Source organism: Glandiceps talaboti, chromosome 19 (genome assembly GCF_964340395.1).
Source record: "Glandiceps talaboti chromosome 19, keGlaTala1.1, whole genome shotgun sequence".
In the NCBI taxonomy this organism is placed as follows: domain Eukaryota; kingdom Metazoa; phylum Hemichordata; class Enteropneusta; family Spengelidae; genus Glandiceps; species Glandiceps talaboti.
In genome coordinates, this window is record NC_135567.1 from 18,097,806 (window position 1) to 18,118,753 (window position 20,948).

The 20,948-nt window shown below is 34.7% G+C and overlaps 1 protein-coding gene across 1 annotated transcript; it reads right to left on the reverse strand.

Moving 5' to 3' along the window:
• Positions 1-1,600: 1,600 nt before the first annotated feature.
• LOC144450097 (monocarboxylate transporter 12-like) lies at positions 1,601-5,945 on the reverse strand. The gene is made up of 4 exons (XM_078140664.1): positions 5,720-5,945; positions 4,099-4,242; positions 2,155-2,994; positions 1,601-1,803 (listed from the first exon to the last, which is right to left on the reverse strand). Exons 1-4 carry the CDS (start codon positions 5,943-5,945, stop codon positions 1,601-1,603), a joined length of 1,413 nt encoding a protein of 470 aa, XP_077996790.1.
• Positions 5,946-20,948: the final 15,003 nt, after the last annotated feature.

Here is a 20,948-nt window from a genome sequence, read left to right on the forward strand (position 1 = left end):
CACGGGGTATTGTGAAATTCACTTTACCAAATTTGAATTGGCATTTACACAAGTCACATAAAGTTTGTACGATTCGGGCACCAATGTTATTCTTAGTATCAAATGACGATGACCGGGGGGGGGGGGGTAAATGCCCTTTGTTAATTTGATGTCAGTATGATAGCATGTGTTGTTCATTTCACTTAGACAAAATGTAGCAAGAAACTTTACATATTTAATCTTGCTATCTTAAAATGTAGCACGTCCAGTTTCTTATTGGTTTCTGCGTGTTTGTATCGAACAGAAAAGCTGAACGGTATTGAAATATTCGCTTTAAATAAGTTTTTTGGTATGATGAGACTGGATTGTACTTTGAGTGGAAAGAGTACCGATTAAAGCACTGGGCACTCAGGGTTAGTTAGTTATGTTTACGAAAATAAACAATTAAACAAACAAACAAAAATAAATAAATAACTAAATAAATAAATAAACACATAAACAAACAAACAAACAAACAAACAAACAAACAAACAAACAAAATAAATAAATAAATAAATAAATAAATAAATAAATAAATAAATAAATAAATAAATAAATAAATAAATAGATAGATAGATAGATATATAAACAGACAAACAAACAAACTCGCAAACAATAACTAAATATATGTATAAATACTGACAAACATCAATAAGAGAGTACTAATTACAAATCATTATCAACTACAAGAATTAATAATATGTTTTAATATAATTATGCAAAATGGTCACAATTGTACATACCCCACAAGGGATGTGATTAGTCCCTACCAAATGCGAGTAGTATATTTCCAAGTCGGGAAATTGTTGCCAATCTGATTTCCGATCAGTAAGAATCCATTTTTCTAGAACAAACATGCTTAGAATTCACATATTTACCATGCTTATTTGACGTCATAGTCAACGGGAAGGCAGAGTCAATGGAAATCACGAATAGTACTTTCCAGATGCTGTTATAGTACCCTAGGGGAAAATGGAAAACGAGTTATGCCCTCTGTATGCAAATTGTGTCATAAAGTATCATTTATCCACATCATGCCACACGATCTTACCCAAACACGTGTTCTAAAAATGATGTTTTATAAAGTGTATTATATGACATTAACAACAGTCTTTCATTTCAAGAGACACATTGACACATCACAGTGTGAAATTGTATGTTGTCAGAAAAATCAAAATAAGTTTGATCTTGGCATAATCGATTATGTTAGAGACTTTATAAAAGTTTACAAAAATAAAAGTTCTAACAAGTAGCTAAAGAAAACAAAGTAATAAATTGATGAATTCGTCAGAAACTGTGTCTGAAAAGTGAATAAAAAGATCGTTCAAAGAAAAATTATCTTAATTTAAAAAAAAAATTAGAAGAATAACAAACGAAGGTATATTTTCAAAATACAATAATTCAATGAAACAAAGTAATTTATTAATTGTAAACCTGGTATGCAAAATCTATCAAATTATTCTCACGTTTTATTAATTACATGATGGCACAAGAATAATACTCTTTTCTTTATCTTTTGTTTTTGTTTTGGAAGAAATGGCTACACAAAGACGGCTTAGTTTGCTTTGGTCTGGATAGCAGTTCAACCTGTATTCGTTCCTGTTGAAACGTAGATAACATTCTGTGCTGTAGCATCGTCGTTTCCTTCTCTCACTGCAATCTTTTGGACACAATATACACGATAAATTGGCTCAAATGAGAGAGTTATAAGGCCAGCAAATCCCATACAGGAACCGTAAAAGTAGAATGAATAGTTGTAATCCTTGGTTATGTCATATATCCATCCTATGGATGAACAAAAAATAAAGATGCCATGACTCGATTTAATTCTCTCTCTCTCTCCCCCTCTCTCTCTCTCTCTCTCTCTCTCTCTCTCTCTCTCTCTCTCTCTCTCTCTCTCTCTCTCTCTCTCTCTCTCTCTCTCTCTCTCTCTCTCTCTATTATTTTAGGTATAATAGTAACCCCGGGGTGGGGGGGGCTAGTAATAAGGATGGATGGATGGATAGATAGATGGCTAGATAGATACTAGTAGATATACAGGTTTTCCACCATGAAATTCCCCGCCATAGATTCTACTCGTTCTAATATACACGCTATCTATCCCTCCCTTCCTCTTTCTATCTACTAGTATCTTACCTGCAACTGGTGGACCAATCAATCCTCCAACACAGCCAAAAGGAGAAATGAGACATAAAGCAGTTGTCAAGTTTGGTGACCCAACTACATCTTTAATTGCCTGTGGATATAGTGTGTGGAAAATGCCGCTGAAGATTCCAAGAATGGCGGTGTAAACACAATATGTCGAGTACGAGTCAGCAAAGGAACTCAGAAGATTTGTCATTCCAGTTAATAGCAATGCTGAAGCAAATAGATTTGTACTTGTCACGGAGCGAGGCTTGAGGCGTATAAGGACAGGTGGACATAGTCTGCCTATTATACCAAAGGCTCCATATACGGACATAATTAGAGCAATATTCATCTCAGAACTAAGGGCTTTAGACTTTGCACGTGTAACCATATAAGTAGATACTCCATAATGACCAACACCGAAGCCGAGTAGCTGGACAAATGCTAAAACATCAAATATCGGGTATTTGGTAAATATTCTACAGTCACAAATTTCATGTATCTGTTGCAGGGTATTCGATTTGGCTGTAGACTGGACATTGTCGTCATTTCCATTGGTTGCTGTGTCATCAAAATGTTGTGTCTCTCTCATCTCCAAATTTGTCTTCGTCATCTTGGGTAATTTGAAGAGTGTTCCACATACACACAAGTTGGCGTTAATAGCAGAAAATACAATGAAAGCTCCACGCCAGCCGTATGTCTCAATCAACAGTTGCCATAATGGTGTAAAAATGAATATACCTATTCCTGATCCACACACCACGAGGGCATTCGCTAAGGCGTACCTCTTTTTAATGTAAAGTGGAATAAGTCCGAGTGGGGGATATGCAATGAGACCATGGCCACATCCTGTAAATAGGAAGTGCAAATTTGTACCATTTCAACAATTGCACATTAATACGAATCGATTGAAAATGATTAATAATGTGTAAAATGTTTGTACAATAACAAATTTCTTACATATTTTTTTTTTTTTTTTTAGCTTTTTTACAATTTATTGAGTTACAAACACAGAATTTGCATATAATGTTTCAAAGTAGGACGTCATGATAAAATTGTTTTATAATTTAAAAATCCAAATCAATACCGAATCCTCATCAATTATGTTTGTAGTTAGGCAATATCGTAATACATGCTTCCAATTTAATACAATTTAGTGCTCACATAGAAATGACAAAATGGAGGTGTGCTATACCGTAATACATGTATATGTATGTATCAAATTCTATAATATTTGGTATACATGATAATGGAAGCAATGAATATAATAACAGCAATCCTACGGAAATCATTCGGTTTACATCTTGTTATATTCATCATAGCGAAATTACTTGCATCGATATACATTATGTATATTAAACAGACAACTGCCGGCGCCTGGGACCCTATTTTGCATATTACTTACTGTATGTTTAGAGGTGGAGAACTTGTAATGACTCACTGGCAAGTAATCACCAAAATATAAACATTCCCTATATCTGGGGTTTTCACATGCAAATGCCACATATTTGAATAATCCTAAATGACACAATCTAAGCAGCTGTTTGCAGGGAATTTGTCTCATTTGGAAAGGTTTTTTCATTCTATGAAATAAACAGACTGATTTTCAACCAATTTGTGTATTAAGTTACATCCTACAATATTCACAAACAATATGTACATAATTCATGACCTGTGTGTTTCTCGGAGTACAGAAAAAATGCTAAAAACAAGACCTAGAAGCTAGTGCTCTGTACAGCAGTTTGAATTGCCCGCATTTGCATAGATTAGCCATAATCCTCTTTATATAGGGCAGTTCTGTGTTTAAGTATTATTTTTGTCGAAGGATATCAGGACAAAAGTGACAAGCTTATATGTGGAACTGTCTGTGTTTGTTAAGAAAAAAAAATGTTCCATTAGTGAAAAACCAAATCCACCCCATTGCCAATAACAACAGTCTGATGTTATACATACCAAACAATACTCCAAAACTGAAGTAGACAAACTCAAGACTTGGTGCAAAAGCAGTTAGTAGTAATCCAATAGATGACATCATACCTCCAAGTATTACAGTGCCTCGATATCCTATTTTCTTTACTAATATATTTGTAATGGGACCTGTTAAATGATCACAAAGAAAAGGGCATGGATTCACTATATGGGGTTGTGTAGGGGTATACTATATGTCGAGTACTTTGTATAACTTACTGGGAAAGTCTTCATTTGGTAAATAACTGATTCCAGTTGTTTACATGAGGAAAATGACCTTGAGTAAGAAGGTGTGGAAGGGTAGGAGTTGGCAAATAATACAAACATGGTTTTGATATTAGAGATATCAGTAATTACAAGTAGAGAGTAGCGAGGTTTCACATTTTAGACATAGAATATGACATTTTTTTAGAAAATGGAACGGGTCATAGAATCATTAAATTATTAAACTCTGCATTATTCTGTGATGTTTTGCACTCCAGTACTGTCACTTGTTTTCCCACACTACTGACAATACTGACATTAGTGTTTCGTAAAATAAGAAAATATCAGTCAAGTCACTTCTTCAATCCGTGATGTCAGATGAGGAGTTGGTCTTACACAGAGTAAATATTCCTAAAATAATATATAAGGATATTATCCAGTTAAAGTATTTCTTTGATCCATAAAGTTAGGACAAAGCCTTGCAGTATGGTAATGTTTTGGGCATGATATGGTCGGGTGGGGATGTTGACCTCAATACCAGGGCAAAGCTTTCATATAAATTTACTGTAATCGTATTAGTGGGACATAACCCTAAACATCACAATTATCAATGTTGTGGCAGTAGTTTTCATTAGGTAGGAAGATTTCACGTTTGCAGATATTAATATTCTATAGAAGAGAGAGTGGGGATAGAGAGAGAGAGAGAGAGAGAGAGAGAGAGAGAGAGAGAGAGAGAAGAGAGAGAGAGAGAGAGAGAGAGAGAGACTTACCTTACACAAATATCAATCTTATTATAATTTCGTACAGCAAAGTATAAAAGTATATAGCTTAAAGCCAATGTCAAAGTGAACCCGAGTAGAGAATATGCATAGTAAGTTTTCAAAACATCCGCCGTTCACCCCGAGACTGTCTCCTGTCTGGATATTGAACAAACATAGCCGGATCACAGGTCCATTGATCGAAAAGGTTATTTAAAACATACCCTTCACTAGTACACAATTGATGACACTGCTTAACCATCCTTCGTATCACCTTAGGTGATCTAGTCACCCGTAGCAGGAATACCTTTTGTTATAACAGTGCTTTTCAACAATTTGGCCTAGTTGTACAATAGTACCATTGTCATTTATAATGCCGTGGTTATTTAAACGAAGTTCAAAGTCTGCAGGCTGTTATGTGTCGGAAATAAGCGAAACATTTAGCTTTTAAAAACGTAAATTCATTAGATATAGTTGATTTTGTTAAACTAGATCTCTTTGTAGTTTTCAGTTGCAATGATCGTTTGTTTATTGCACTGAGATTGTCTTCCCTGTGTAATTATGTGATGTATTGAAATGTATGTAAATCTATGGTGTCAATGTCAATTTAAAATTTCAATGAATAAGGAAAACATGTAAATTACCAATTACCATCTCCATACTTGAACTCAAAGAGATAACCCATGCTGTACGTGCTGAATTTGACCCATATGATGTCTGCAAAGCTACGAATATAGGTCCAGTGGCTTCAAACATTCCAAACACGAACATATAACATATATGACATCCTAAGACAACAAGCCATCCATAGATACCACCATCCTGCCCTTCAGCACTAAATGCCACTCTTTGATTCCATGCAGACGTCATGGTCAAATTTCGATCATGCGTGTCTGGTTACTATGGTGATATTCCCAGATTCGGATTACCGATAACTTTGACGAGTGCTACCGCTTCTTGATGAACGGGTGCTTATTTGTGTTACTCCGCGAAGTACCAATCGTAATGTAAAATGTCATCATGGGGTCATATATGGCAGATGCCTAATGAATATTCATAAGGTGGTCATACCACGCTATGGTCTACAATGATTTACACCAGTGGCAACACTCACGTCCATAGGCATACTTGTTCGGCGGGAAACACACGCAAGGGTATTGTCCTAACTTATGGATCAAAGAAATACTTTAACTGGATAATATCCTCATATATTATTTTAGGTATATTTGCTCTGTTCTTGGAGATTTAACAATACAGTCGAACATCACAAAGCTAAAGACTGTCAATATGCTAATGAGCCAGACAACAAACAAGGAAACAGCAAACTAAAACTAATTCAGTCTCATCTCAGTCATGACTAGTATTAAGCCATCAACCAATCATGATACCTCTTACTCTTTGTTAGACGTATCACATCATAGTCTAATACTTTGGTGTCCAACATCAGACAAATACACATCTCCTACAATTAGTAAGGTTAACTGGTGCCTCACATCAGTTGCTAGCAATGACTTGCTATGCACAATCGTGTATTTACACTGAAACAAATATGGTATTTTTAAAACACAATAATGTTTGATGTAATAACACCAAGTATGTCCATATTATCAGATCACTTTAACATCTAACTAGTAAAGTTGGAAAATATCACTGAAAATCACACTCATTATTTTGTTGAATTCTCCCTAAACTTTGCTATGTGAAGGTTTGTCTATGTTCCTTTTGAAATAATTACAGAAATTTGTGGGTTCACAGTTTTGTTTTCAAGGAAGTTTTTTTTTTTTAATTTTCCATTAGAGTTCATAACCATTGACTGTAATTTGGGTAAGATTTTAACCTCAATTAAGAGATGTCTTTGGGGAAATCAGAATTTTTCAAATAGATTTGGATTGATAATAAGTAGAGTTTTCTTAAACAGAGTATCAGAAAATGTTGAAAGAATTAACTCTGAGGAGTATTAAAGTGTGGTATAACAAAAGTACTGTATTCTCCTCATCTCAGCTTGGATGGAATAGTTACATAAAAATGAACAAATCCAGTCTACAGCAAAACCTACCGCCTCACAATAGATAAATGACATTTGCGACTGTAGTCTTTATATGAAATTCACTGAAAATGACACTGATGGTGCTTCATCATTTCAAAAGTATAGCGCCACCACCGACGTTATCTTAGAGTCGAGTTCAATATTTCAATGTAGGATAAAAAACGCAATTCTAATTCAATTCCCAATTTCACTACATGTCATTCCATAAGTTGTATTTACATTTGAAGATAGGAATTATTGTTTTCCATTCTTTAATGACTCCCAAAACTTTCAGTTGTTACTTATAGATACAGACACAGGTCATGTTAGGATGACAACACCAAATACTGGCCTGCCCTCAACGGTCAATAGGGAAATCGTATGGCGTACGACACAGAGGATTTATTGTTTTATAGGTTTCTAGATCTTGACACTATAGAATATTATGATGACAAAAATGAAAAACAATTGTTCCATATATAACTTTTTTGAATAGTTGGTGTTTGTATATACGTTACAAGTAATTCTATACATGGTGCTAGAGATGCAAATGGACAAATAAATTGTTGTTGACATTGTTCATTGTTGCTAGGCAACGTTAAATCTTCATTTGAATAATTCAATGTTTTAACCTACATAGCTAGAATAGTTATGGATGCTGCTATTTTTAATCTGTTGTATTTTCAGTTGCTATTTTTACGTATTTTTTATCAATCAGTTAATACATCTATGACGTCACATTGTTATGGCCAATGATAATTGGAAAACTTATGTTTCCGTACCAGACCTTTCAGTTAAATATTTCAACAGTTAGTTTGTTTGTTTGTATCTGTGCATGTCCATGTTTGTTTGGTTGTTTGTTTTATTAAACTTCAGCGTGATGGCAGATGCTGCCATCGTTATGATTATATTAACCGACACAAGAAGAAGAAGAAGAAGAAGAAGAAGAAGAAGAAGAAGAAGAAGAAGAAGAAGAAGAAGAAGAAGAAGAAGAAGAAGAAGAAGAAGAAGAAGAAGAAGAAGAAGAAGAAGAAGAAGAAGAAGAAGAAGAAGAAGAAGAAGAAGAAGAAGAAGAAGAAGATTTTGATTTTTAAATAAAACGTTTATTGCTGATCCCTACTGCTAAAATTACATTACAATGGAAATAGGGTGTCATACGAATAAACGGAAAGGTTTCACGATCTATCAAATTTTATATGGAGTTAATACATTTAATATTTTGCATTCAAACGTCGATTTATCTTCAGTCGATAACTTCATTCGATATTTTGTTTTCCACCAGTTTTATCTTCATTCAATATTTTGTTTTCAATTTCTGTTCTATCTTCACTTGTACATACGTTGTAATTGATGTTGAGATTTCTGAAAGAAAGCAGAATTCGTTAGGTGCATGTATGTATGTATGTATGTATGTATGTATGTATGTATGTATGTATGTATGTATGTATGCATGTATGTATGTATGTATGTATGTATGTATGTACATCTTAAAACTATGTCACAAAGCACTGATCTGTGGATGCCAGTATGATTTGACTTCATCTGTCATGTCACACCTACATCCACAGACCCCATAAGGAGTACGGTGCCCAGAGTGAATTATGACAGGGACGGGAGCTTAGATTAAGATTTTCAGTTCTCCGTCGCATGATACACTACAAAGAGTTTCATTATGTTCCCACATCAGTTTAAAGTAATCGGTATGGTTTGCTGATGTGTTAAGTTGGTATTCTGTCTTAATCTTTCTTTGTACACGGGAACGAAAAATGTCAATAGGATTAGTTGGAGTTTTGTTCTTTAATTTATTCCAGCGACTTAAATGAATAGATAATTTGACAGTGCAGGTGAGAAAAAGATATATTCTATATACTTGTTTATTAACAAAATGTGGAGAGTTTTTTGAGTATCTAGGGATCAGTATGTACCACCATAATGGAAGCGTGTTTTCTCTTTCTAGAAGTTTCATTACCACATTATTGTAGAGTTGCAGGACAGGTTGGATATGCTTGCATTCTAAAAAGACGTGTAACAGTGTGTCTTTTTCATCGCAAAAGGGACAGTTTGAATGGTTCTGAAGTTTGCAATGTAGTAAGAAGGAGCCTGTTGGATATGCTCCATGGAAGAGGCGCCACATGAAATCGCCTTCACGTTTTGATATCGGTCTTCTGTAGCAAGCTTTGAAGTTAGGCTTAAGACTATTTGGTATGCTGAGTATATCTCGCCATACTGTATCTAGGGCTTGAGGGTTTCTGCGATGGTGCATGCAAACAGTGAGGAATTTGTAAATTGAGCCTTTCTCTATTTTGTAGAGAGGGAGGTTAATGTCATCAGATTCATAAAGGTCAAAACTATAGTATGTAGGCATTGGATCTACAGAAGGCTGTGTTACATCAATATGTTGATTAATTTTGTCTTTCCATTCTTTGGGTATAGCTTTGTGGATAATTTCAATTGTAAGGTCGAGAATTCTTTTTGAATGTATATTGATGTTTCTGTGTAGTCTCTCGTTGGTATACCATTGTTTTGTTTCATTATCAATCAAATCTTTGATGTGTGTAATACCTCCTTCTACCAAGTGGTGTAAGTAGAATGGTTCACGGCGTATTGGGTGTAAGATCAACGGATTATGAAACAGGGGTTCATCTAAAATGTCATTAATCGTTTCTGGATTTCCTTTTCTCTTAAAGTTGAATTGTTCCCAACAAGAGAGAATGTCTTGATAAAAGGGGGGAATGTGTTGAAGTGGATATTTAAATTTGGTGACAAGTAGCTGTTTACAGTAATTTAAGTTGCCTACTTTACTGAAATAGAAGTCAGTGAAATCGAAATTAGGGTGTTTACTATTAGTGTATAAATACCTCTGTAAATACTGTAATCTGAATGCTTGTATTCTAGAGGGAATGTGGGTTAATCCCAGTCCTCCCCTTTCAATAGGAAGATGTAGAACATCTGCTGTCACCCAGTGGTGACCTTGCCATGTAAAATCTAGGAAGGTTTTTTGGAGATATTCAACGAGTTCTTTGGGGGGACACAGACACCTGAATTTATGATTGAGTTTTGAAGCTATTAATTGGTTTATGACATGTATACGTCCATGATAAGACATGATTTCGGCAAATCTGGCCCACCATTCCAGTTTTGTTTGGACGCTGTGACCGAGTTCACTCCAGTTTTTATTTACGTAATCATCGGAATTTCCAAGGTAGATTCCCAGTAATTTTAACCCCTCATTATTCCATTTTAGCCCCATGGGGGCGTCTTTACGACATTGCCAGTTGCCGCACCACAATCCTTCAGATTTACCAACATTCACTTTAGCATTAGTAGCTTTTTCATAGATATCAATCCATTTGTTAAGTTTTGTAAAGTCGTCCTCTTGTGTTACAAGAAATTCGACATCGTCGGCGTAAGCCGATAAAAGGACATTACGTTGTGTGTGGGGTAGACTGAGACCTTTCATTTCACTTTTTGTGCGTATTTTGTGCAAAAAGGGTTCTAATGCGAGGATGTATAATTGACCAGATAGGGAGCATCCTTGACGGATACCCCTTTTGAATTCGATTGGTGCTGTTAACATGTTGTTTACACGGACAAGACATTGTGCATTAGAGTAGATGAGTTGGATACAACGGGTAAAGTGTTCACCAAATCCGAAGGATTTCAATGTGTTCATTAAATATTTGTGGTTTACTCGATCAAATGCTTTTTCTTGGTCGATTGCGACAATTCCAAGAGTTAATTGCGTTTGATTCGCGTAGCATATACTGTCTCTAAGAACATTTATGTTGTCTTCTATACTACGAGTTGGTATGCTACACGTTTGATCGATATTGATAATACTCCCAAGTACATTGCGTAGTCGAAAAGATAGACATTTTGTGAATATCTTGTAATCACTGCATAATAAACTTATTGGACGCCAGTTTTTCAGTAATGTGTTATCACCTTTCTTTGGGATCAAACTTATTACTGCGCGACGGCAGGATTGTGGAAGTTCGCCATCTTTTATAGAAGTGGAAAAGACATCAAGAAAGTCATGTTTAAAAGTTGACCAGAATGTTTTGTAGAATTCATTAGGAATGCCATCAATGCCAGGAGAGCGGTTATTTGAAAGGTGTTTGACTGCGGTTGTTAGTTCATCAAGTGTAATATCTGAGTCGCAGTAGTCTGAATCATCTTTACTTAGTTGAGGAAGGTTTTCTAGTAGTTTTTCTTGGTCTGTAGTGGAGGTGGGATCAGGTAGAAAGAGTTCTTGATAGAAGGAATGTGTGATTTTGCACATTTCATTTTGTTCATTAGTAATAGTCTGGTCGCTTCTGCGGAGCTGGGTTATGGTTTTACGACTGTTTTTACGTTTTTCAAGCCTCGAGAAAAAATCACCAGACATATCATTTTCATGCAAAAGTTGTTGATGTGTTCGCACGGCTGCGCCTTTACTTTCAGATTGAATGTATGTTTTCAAAAGTTCTTTTTTGTCATTGTATATATTTACCAAATCGGGGTTTGTATTCATGTTGTGTTCCATTTCTTTTAGTTCATGTTCAAGTTTATGTTTTGAATCTTTAAAGAGTTGACGTTTGTGAGTTGCGTATTGCTGTGTCAGCAGTTTTATTTTGTGTTTGCCAATGTCCCACCAGTGTTGTATTTTCGTAAATTCTGTTTTTGTATTCTGCCACTGTGTCCAAAAGTCACGGATGAGGTCGCAGTAGTAAGCGTCGTCAAGTAGGTCGGTATTCATATACCAGACGGGAGAAGTGTTTTGAACTTTTGTGAGAGAGATTTTGATTTTCACAATGGAGTGGTCTGAGAAGGCTTGTGCTCCAGTGAAAATGTCAGCGGTGTGTATGCGGGTAGAGAGATGTTTTGATATGTAAATTCTATCAATTCTTGCAGCTGTTGTGTTATCGCTTTTATGCCAAGTGTACTGTCTTGTGTTGCCTTGGTGATATCGCCACGCATCCACTAATTTAAATCTGTGTGTTAATTTATCAAGGCAAAGAGAAGTGCGAGTATCCGGCTCTTTCTTACTCGAGCGGTCTATTCCAGGGTTTACGGTGCAGTTAAAGTCACCTCCAAGGATGATAGGGTCGTTATTTAACTCATTTAAAAGTTGTTTTAATTTTTGAAGGACATATAACCTTTCATTTCCGTCATTTGGTGCATATAGGTTAATAATGTGAAAAGAATTATCATTGACTTTGACATGAGCATGTAGAAGTCTTCCATTGACGATATTTTTTGTTGACAGAATATTTATATTTCTTTTGGGAGAGAAAAGAATTGCAACGCCAGCAGTATTAGTATTTGCGTGAGAAAAAACACACTGTCCTCTCCATGCAATACGCCAAGACGGTTCGTCGACAGGTATAGTGTGAGTTTCCTGTAGGAAGTGAAAATCGCTCTCATGGTTATTCTTGAGGTAGGCAAAGATCTGATATCGTTTGAGTGAGTCGCGGCCTCCTCGTACATTGAATGTTGTGCAAGTTAGACTAACCATGATTGTGATGAGAAATGAGATGATGTGGTGTATAACCATGATATGTATAGAAGTGGTAAGAGAGCTCAGGAGGATGAACCTTTTGTAGTGAAACTAGTCACTTTCAGATGTTTGATTAACTTTGCTTTTATTTTATAGATTCTAGCTTTCTGTGATTTGGATATTTGTTCGTTATTACGGTAGTTTTTCAGACTGTGGATTAATTTTTTTAGATCTGGACAGAAGTCCACACTTCTCTCAACGATTTTTTTTGAGTACATTACATCGTTGAGGAATTCTCTGATTGAATCTGCTGGTAAAGTGTATTGTTGGCTTTGATCGCCTATTTGGGAGAATTCAGACATGTCAGACATAACTGATTCTGTATCATCTTCTTCTTGTGCATTTTCTTCGTTTATTGGGTTGGTACATGATTGAATAGGAGAAAACAGGTCTTGTGAGTCGCCTATTGTAATGTCAGTATTGGGGAAAAGCTCTGACGCTCCAGGAATCGAAGAATCAGATAGTTCAAGGGAGAGAGGTTGAGACTGAGAGGATGAGGAGGTTGAAGATTCACAGAAGGAGGAAGGGAGAGAGGGTGGAGAGGGGAAGGGGGAAGGAGGGGTTCGTACCCTCTCTTCAACGGATGAAACAGAGTCGTCTGTTTTTTGTGCGTCACTTTTATTACAGTCTTTAACGGTGTGTGTATCATTTGATATGTTGTCGTTGCCATTGGTTACTTTGTCTGTGTTTTCTGTTGGTGTATTGATATTTTCATTTGTATCGTTACCACGAACGTCGATTGTTCGTGTTGTGTTGTTGTCCTCCATCATGGTTACATCTGTGTTTTCTTGAGTGTCTGTATCAGTATTTACACGTTACAATTGATCACCTGTGTGTACCTGTTTATCGGGATTGTCATTGGTAGTTTTGTTATTGTTGTTCGATCGAGTGTCATCTGTGTTGTCTTGTATATCGGTATTTGTGGTCACGTCGTTGGTATGTGTGTTGCTTGTGTCATTTGTTGTCTCTGTTTGGTTATTCATGGTATCATTACGTGTGCTTTGGGTTTCATTCTGCTGTGTGTTGTCTTCGTTGACAGGTGTTTCTGTGTTTTGACGGCAGTTTCGTTGTATGTGACCTGGCAACCCACATTTGTAACACCGAAAGTCGCCAGTTGTCATGTAGATTCGATATGCCCTGTTTTCATGTCTGACGTGGAAAAGACCTTCCACTTCGTCTTTGTTGTGTAGTAGCATGTATATTTGTCTGCGAAAAGATTGTATGTGTTTCAAGTTGTCTTTTCTACACCCCAACGGTATAGGTTTTAGGTCGCTGACCATTTCCCATAAATAGAGAGTTCCCCCTTTAAAGTATCATTTGGGATAAAGGGTGGTACGCCCGAAAGAATTACTTTCGTTGCTGGTTTGACGACGGGTTCAACGTTGACCCACGAACCGTCAATGGTTAGTCCATGCATACATACGGTGTCGACCCAAGTAACTGATTTGAAATAAACTATGATACTCCCGTTTGCACGAGAAGCAGCGATAATATTGCTTGCACCAACAATCTCGGCGATTTTCTCTACATAAGACTCGACTCTGAATCCGTCAATTGTTGCACACCTAATACCATGTTTGCTGGTTAGACCTGCAAATGTATCACGTGTCTGGCTTGATGGCCAGGTAGCCATCTTTGCTACACTGGCTAAAGCCGAAAACCAACCAAAGAAAAAGACCCAAAATAGAAAGAACGGGGGAAGTAGTGTCAAAAATAAACTTACAGGAAGGTAATAAACGGTCCTACCGGTATCCACAGGATGCTAAAAACACAGGATGAACAACAGCAAGCTAGATTTCGTTGGATTGTACGGAGCTCCACTTCAACACGTCCGTTCAAGATGGCGGAAGAAGAAGAAGAAGAAGAAGAAGAAGAAGAAGAAGAAGAAGAAGAAGAAGAAGAAGAAGAAGAAGAAGAAGAAGAAGAAGAAGAAGAAGAAGAAGAAGAAGAAGAAGAAGAAGAAGAAGAAGAAGAAGAAGAAGAAGAAGAAGAAGAAGAAGAAGAAGAAGAAGAAGAAGAAGAAGAAGAAGAAGAAGAAGAAGAAGAAGAAGAACAACAACAACAACAACAACAACAACAACAACAACAACAACAACAACAACAACAACAACAACAACAACAACAACAACAACAACAACAACAACAACAACAACAACAACAACAACAACAACAACAACAACAACAACAACAACAACAACAACAACAACAACAACAACAACAACAACAACAACAACAACAACAACAACAACAACGTTTATATATGTAAACATTAATTTTGGATGTGGAAACGCGTTTATTTGATAGTATTAGTAGAAACGAAGTATTGAGTGTTAGTCTGTAAGGTACGCAGTAACGGGCGCCCTCACACACCTGTCAACAAATCTTACAGTCTATGTAGGTACTGAAACAATGGAATAGGATTTACTATCCATATCACAAGCTGTTTAAGTGTTAACGAGTGCAAGGGCTCAAAAGTAGAATTATATTGAACAGATCACGTGGTACAATAAAACAAACCTTTATGTTGTTTAATTTTAATTGACCAATCAAAACAGTCGCTCATATATGTAATGAGTAAATGTCTACCAACCAACAGTATTACAGTCTAGATAATTAAGTCGTCTACTGACTCTTTAGTACATTTCAATTTGTTGTGAAAACTGTAATCAGTTCACCACAAATTCAGAGACATGGAATTGAGAGGAGTAAACTCGGGTTGGATGAAACAATGTCGACAAGCTGTTATCTCTACACTTAGTCATTATTTAACGGCCATTCATATTATAAGTTACCAATTTTACATTGTATTAAAGTGACTTTTGGACCACTTACGTGTTATACGTCATTTCAAGTGGTCCCATATCGTCACCAACGCCATTTTGACAACAACACTTGACATCATTTTGGAGACCCTGATCCTTCCTGACCCAAACCTTATCTTTTTTGAAGATATAGTCTTGAGCAGAAGAGAAGTGAGAACAAGTGAAAGCGAGGCTGTATGTCCAAAGTCATGTGCTACGGTGCAATCTCCAACTAAGTCTATCAGGTGAGTCGCGTTGGCACTGTAATTTTTTTTAACTGTCAGTACATCCGTTAGGTTGTGGGCTACATTCATCTCTTGAAAACACGTCATATTTTCAATATTTAGGGTATCCTGTAACCATACATTGACCTTATAAGGAAATCCACAGAAACATTTGGATGGTCTTCAAGACTAGATACAAAAAAGGACTAGCGGAAATGCGATAAATTATGTTTTTAAAAATGTTAGCATTTGTAGTTTAATTTTATACAATAGGTTTGTAATAGAGTCATTCGGCACTCGGGTCTCTTATGTGCTAGTCGAAATAGAACTTGAGTAAGTTCTGGAGCGATCGGGTGATCGCTGCAAGTTTGACGTCTCGCACCCCAATAAATTATACTTAACAAGCAGAACGCACAGCAAGTTCGTTTCAGACTAACCGTCACTACTTTTATTTCGAACTAAAATAGTCATCCAAGACAGCAGTTTGGTATGTCAGGGATAGAGGTCTAGTTTTGTGTATACAAAGCCCAATTTCCCGCTATACAGCTCGCAAATGGTATAGCATCTACCAACGTCACATTTATCGAATCAGACAGACGGGTTAACCAGTGTAGCTTGCAGAGACATCGGCTACGAAATCGCGAGGATACGAGTACTCGACCAAAGTTACAGCTTCCATTGAGTCCCCAAGTTGACATCTTGGAAAATCCACCCTTTTATACACTAAATCCCACCCACAATTAGGCCAATGAACTACAAACTACGTCTTATGTTTCGAGGCCATATTCCATGTTACAAGTACACGATTGTAGATTAGATTTAATTATCTAATTAAGTATACACATAAGATGAATATGTAGTTATTATTTCAATCTCTGAGTTCGATTGGAGCTATTTATATTAATTATACTCCTTCTACAGCTTTCAAGATATTGGGTTCTATAAATTGTACCTTTACAAGTTGTAATCACACGGATTCAATGTCACATCCTTGCCAGAAGCCATACCAAATTTTACTCACCATGTGTCCTCCACATCAAACGTATCTGATTTATACATTTAAACTGGAAAGAGTTCAACAGAAATTTACAAAGCAACTGTGATTTCATTCATGAATAAATTACTCATCTTTCTCGGTGTTCATCACTTAATAGTGCACATTGTCAAAATTATAAATACCCACCTTATAATGTCATTTTAAAGGTTATCTAATTGATTTTATTTCATTTGTCTAGGTAGTGAAAGATGGCAGAGTCAGATCCACTTAGTGATGTTGGTAGTCAAGCTCAACGTAAGCAGAAAGACTACCTTAACATTGATCCATTCTATGTGCTATTGCTTGACTTGTCAAATGAAATCTCAAAGCGTGAGAATAAACTTCATATTTATAACTAATTTAAATATTTGAATCAAAAGAATTTATATTATAAAGTTGTAGTTAGGTTTGTAGTCACAATTCATTTGATTTAAAATATTTAAATTAGTGTTGAAGTCCATATAAGTTGGGAGATCCATGATGAAGTCCCTTGCACACGTTCTATATATTGTAGACATATATAGAGTTCTATTAAATAGAATGGGAATTCCAATTACTCATATAGTCAAACTGTTTTGTGTGCATGTGTGGTATATAAGGGAATAATATACGATATGATGTTTAGGGTCAGTTAGGATTTCATATGATAGTAAAATCAGATGACCCCCACCCCCTCCATTAATTTTTCAAGAGTAGAGTATACTATGGTGGTACCAGAACAGAAAACTTACCTACTATATCACTGTTTTCTCAGTTTGTAGCCATTTATCTTTTAATTGACATATGCATAGCTAGTCATATCATCGTTTAGTAAACATTTATAATTGAAACAGCTTAACGACACTTTATTTATTTCAGAATTACCCAACTGACAGTTAATACTTTGAATTGTTTTAATAGTGTGGTATATTTGTTTATTATTAAAGAGTGTATCTACATATAGTTGGCCTTATTTGCATTTTAATAATGTTACTTTTAATTCCTTTGGCTATCTTATCACCTCCATCAGTATTCTTCATATATCAATATATTTTACTTCTCAAACCTACAAATTCTATTATGGGAACTCCTGATGTTTCATGGTTGAATTTTCAAACTACTTTAGGTCTAGAATACACACACTAACATGCACTGCCTATTTAGTGTGAGACATTCTTTGACTGCATGCACTCGTGTATTTCAACAACTGTTTTTCATTAGTGATTAGCTTAACATCCACTCTCGTATGATAGTGTGCCATGGGTTTTACTAAATACTGAGTTGTTTATAAGCTTGAAAAAATCCTTATGTGTTTGTTGCAATAAGTCTCTTTTGTGTGTTAAAATCTACACACTTCTTCAACCAAGGCGATTCATCAAATTCCAATACCCTATGTACTTTTTTGATTTTTAACCCAGGAGATGTGTACAACTGGAGATTCTTTAATGTAGTACATATCTTTATTCATTCATTAGATTTGGAACTCATTTAACACCACCAAAATGTATTTTATATTAGTTTTTTATTTGATTACAATATTTAAAACTGAATGATAAGAAAGAACACAAAAAACACAAACAATTATCACCCTACGCAAAAAGTAAAATATTTTGAAGAAATATCAAAAGTTCTCAAAGATGTATTTATTAAATCATTGGAGTTCCAGAAGAAATGATAATTATATAACACCATTAGAAATCTACATGAAAGCATAAATTAAATGGTTATAATGAAGAAGAAAACATATTCTCGATATTGTATACATGGATCCACAATATTTATCAATTAGTGATTTGAAAGATGTAGATAATATAGATAGAGCAAAAACAGGGAAACATAAAACTAATTGTGTGTTTGAATTAAATAACAATGATCAGGTATTTAATATAAAACCAATTGTTAAAAACAAATCTAGTAATAATCAAGATTTAGCTGGTTCCACATTTATATCATCACATACTTGATCGTAACTTGCAATATATGGTGTGTTTTATTATTTACATAGTGGACATTTCCCAATAAGTAGTATAATGTTAAGTGCAGGAATGAAAACATCACTGGATGATATGTTATTTCTGTTTAATTTTAAAAGAGATGATAGTTTTTATAAGGTAGGTAAACATGATTTACAACCTTAGGTTTTCATAATAATTCAAATGATCGAGCACTAGTACCTTCTTGCAATAAACAATATGTTTTAGAGAAATTCTGAAAGTGTAGATGGATTGAAATCCACACATTCACATGATATTGATGGCACTGTAGTCTAGTAGTGAAGGGAATTTAAATATTTGAAATCAAAAGAATTGTGACTACAAACTAAACGGCAACTTTGTAATAAGAATTCTTTTCATTTCATATATTTAAATTATATACACATATGTAATTTCCTTGTTTGCTAGGTAGATTCCAACAACTAATAATTTCATTGTTTGTTAAGAGGCACCTGACATCAATGGTTATGATCTTTGACACCAGCGACCTTGACAATTTACATTTGATCTCCAATGAACTTTGACCTGCTACTACTGTAGTAAAATTTACCTAACGTTGTTCAGATGAAAACGATGTTACATGCAATATTTTGCAAACAAGCGTGAATCACATGTACAACAGTATCATTCCGCAAATTTGTCATGTTTATCTAGTATTTCACTACGATACAGCATGCCCTCACAAGTGAGGATAAGCATGAATTTGTTGCAGATGATACTATATTCAAAATGCCATACTTCATAGTGATGTCTTCAATATCTTATAAAGTCTATACTATAATTTCAAAACGTTAAAAAAGATCCTTTATATATAATCTATTTATTCTTTCTACAGGCGATTTTGAAAAGATTAAATTACTAATTTCCGGTACTCACATCACCAGGAGAAAGTTGGCAAATATAGAAGACCCCTTTAACGTATTTAAAGAGCTATATCTCAATGGCACTATTCATGCATCAAATCTATCATTTCTTAAGATATTGCTAGCCGCAATCGGTCGGACTGATCTGCAGGGCAAACTTCCAGGTTATTGTTCAGAATATCGTTCAGGTAGGTCGTCTATTTTAACACATCACTTTGTCTCTATTGATATATAGTCAAAAGACTGGCGCATAAAATTTACATGCAAAGTATTTATTTACATTAGATGACCTCAGTGGGTGTCAGCCTATGAGGTGAGATCCCCGCCAAAATAGATATATTTAATGTATTTTAAGATTTCCATGATTATTTCTGTAATTATTTTTAGAATTTAGAATTTCGTTATTAAATATTTCCACAATTTCATTTTTTATTCACTTATTTATTATAATTATTTCTTTATTTATTCACATATATTTATTTTAATTATTTTTGTATTTGTTCTTAATTTGCTTTTTATTTTTATTTTTCTATTATTAATTCAAGTTTTAAATTATTTCATTTGCTAAGCCAATTTAAACATTCTCAGCAATATATTATGATAATGATGTTCTCTTATCATTAAATTATTTTTTTCAATTCATTATTTTTGTTATTTCATTCTTTATTTTGATTCTTGTTTGTGCTTTAATTTATTCTCTATACCTGCAAACCATGTTTAGTTGATAACTTAAACTTGAACAATTACAATTGATGAATATTTTATTTTGGCGGCGATCTCACCGTAGTTTAAAGTAATTTATTCTCTATGTTAGTTGATAACTTAAACTTGAACAATTACAATTATATATATATATATATATATATACATACACACACATATATATATATATATATATATATATATATATATATATATATATATATATATATATATATATATATATATATATAACTCGGTGAGTATCAATCTGCTAAGACAGTGCTCTATACCGCAGTGGCAGAGCGTAATAGTTTTGGTAGTACTGGAACTCTTTCTTGGGTGTAACTCGGAGTTTCACGCATATTGCGATCATCATCAGACACGATCATCAGACAGAGAGTGTCTGATGATCGCAATATGCGTGAAACTCCGAGTTACACCCAAGAAAGAGTTCCAGTACTACCACAACTATATATATATATATATATATATATATATATATATATATATATATATATATATATATATATATATATATATGTATATATATATATATATATATATATATATATATATATATATATATATATATATATATATATATATATATAAATGCATGAGGAATGTGTTATACAGTCCGAATCAATAAAAATAATTCAACGTTTCTAATAAAAAATGTTATCAAGGATATCAAGGCACATCATATAGT

Bases quoted from the DNA above. Each gene is read 5' to 3' on its own strand.
- LOC144450097 (XM_078140664.1), bottom strand. From the start codon at position 5,945: ATGACGTCTGCATGGAATCAAAGAGTGGCATTTAGTGCTGAAGGGCAG. The intron at 4,243-5,719 runs GTAATTTACATG...ATCATTTAACAG, and splicing joins AAGTATGGAGATGGTAATTG to GTCCCATTACAAATATATTA. The intron at 2,995-4,098 runs GTATGTATAACA...TCCTATTTACAG, and splicing joins CAGTTTTGGAGTATTGTTTG to GATGTGGCCATGGTCTCATT.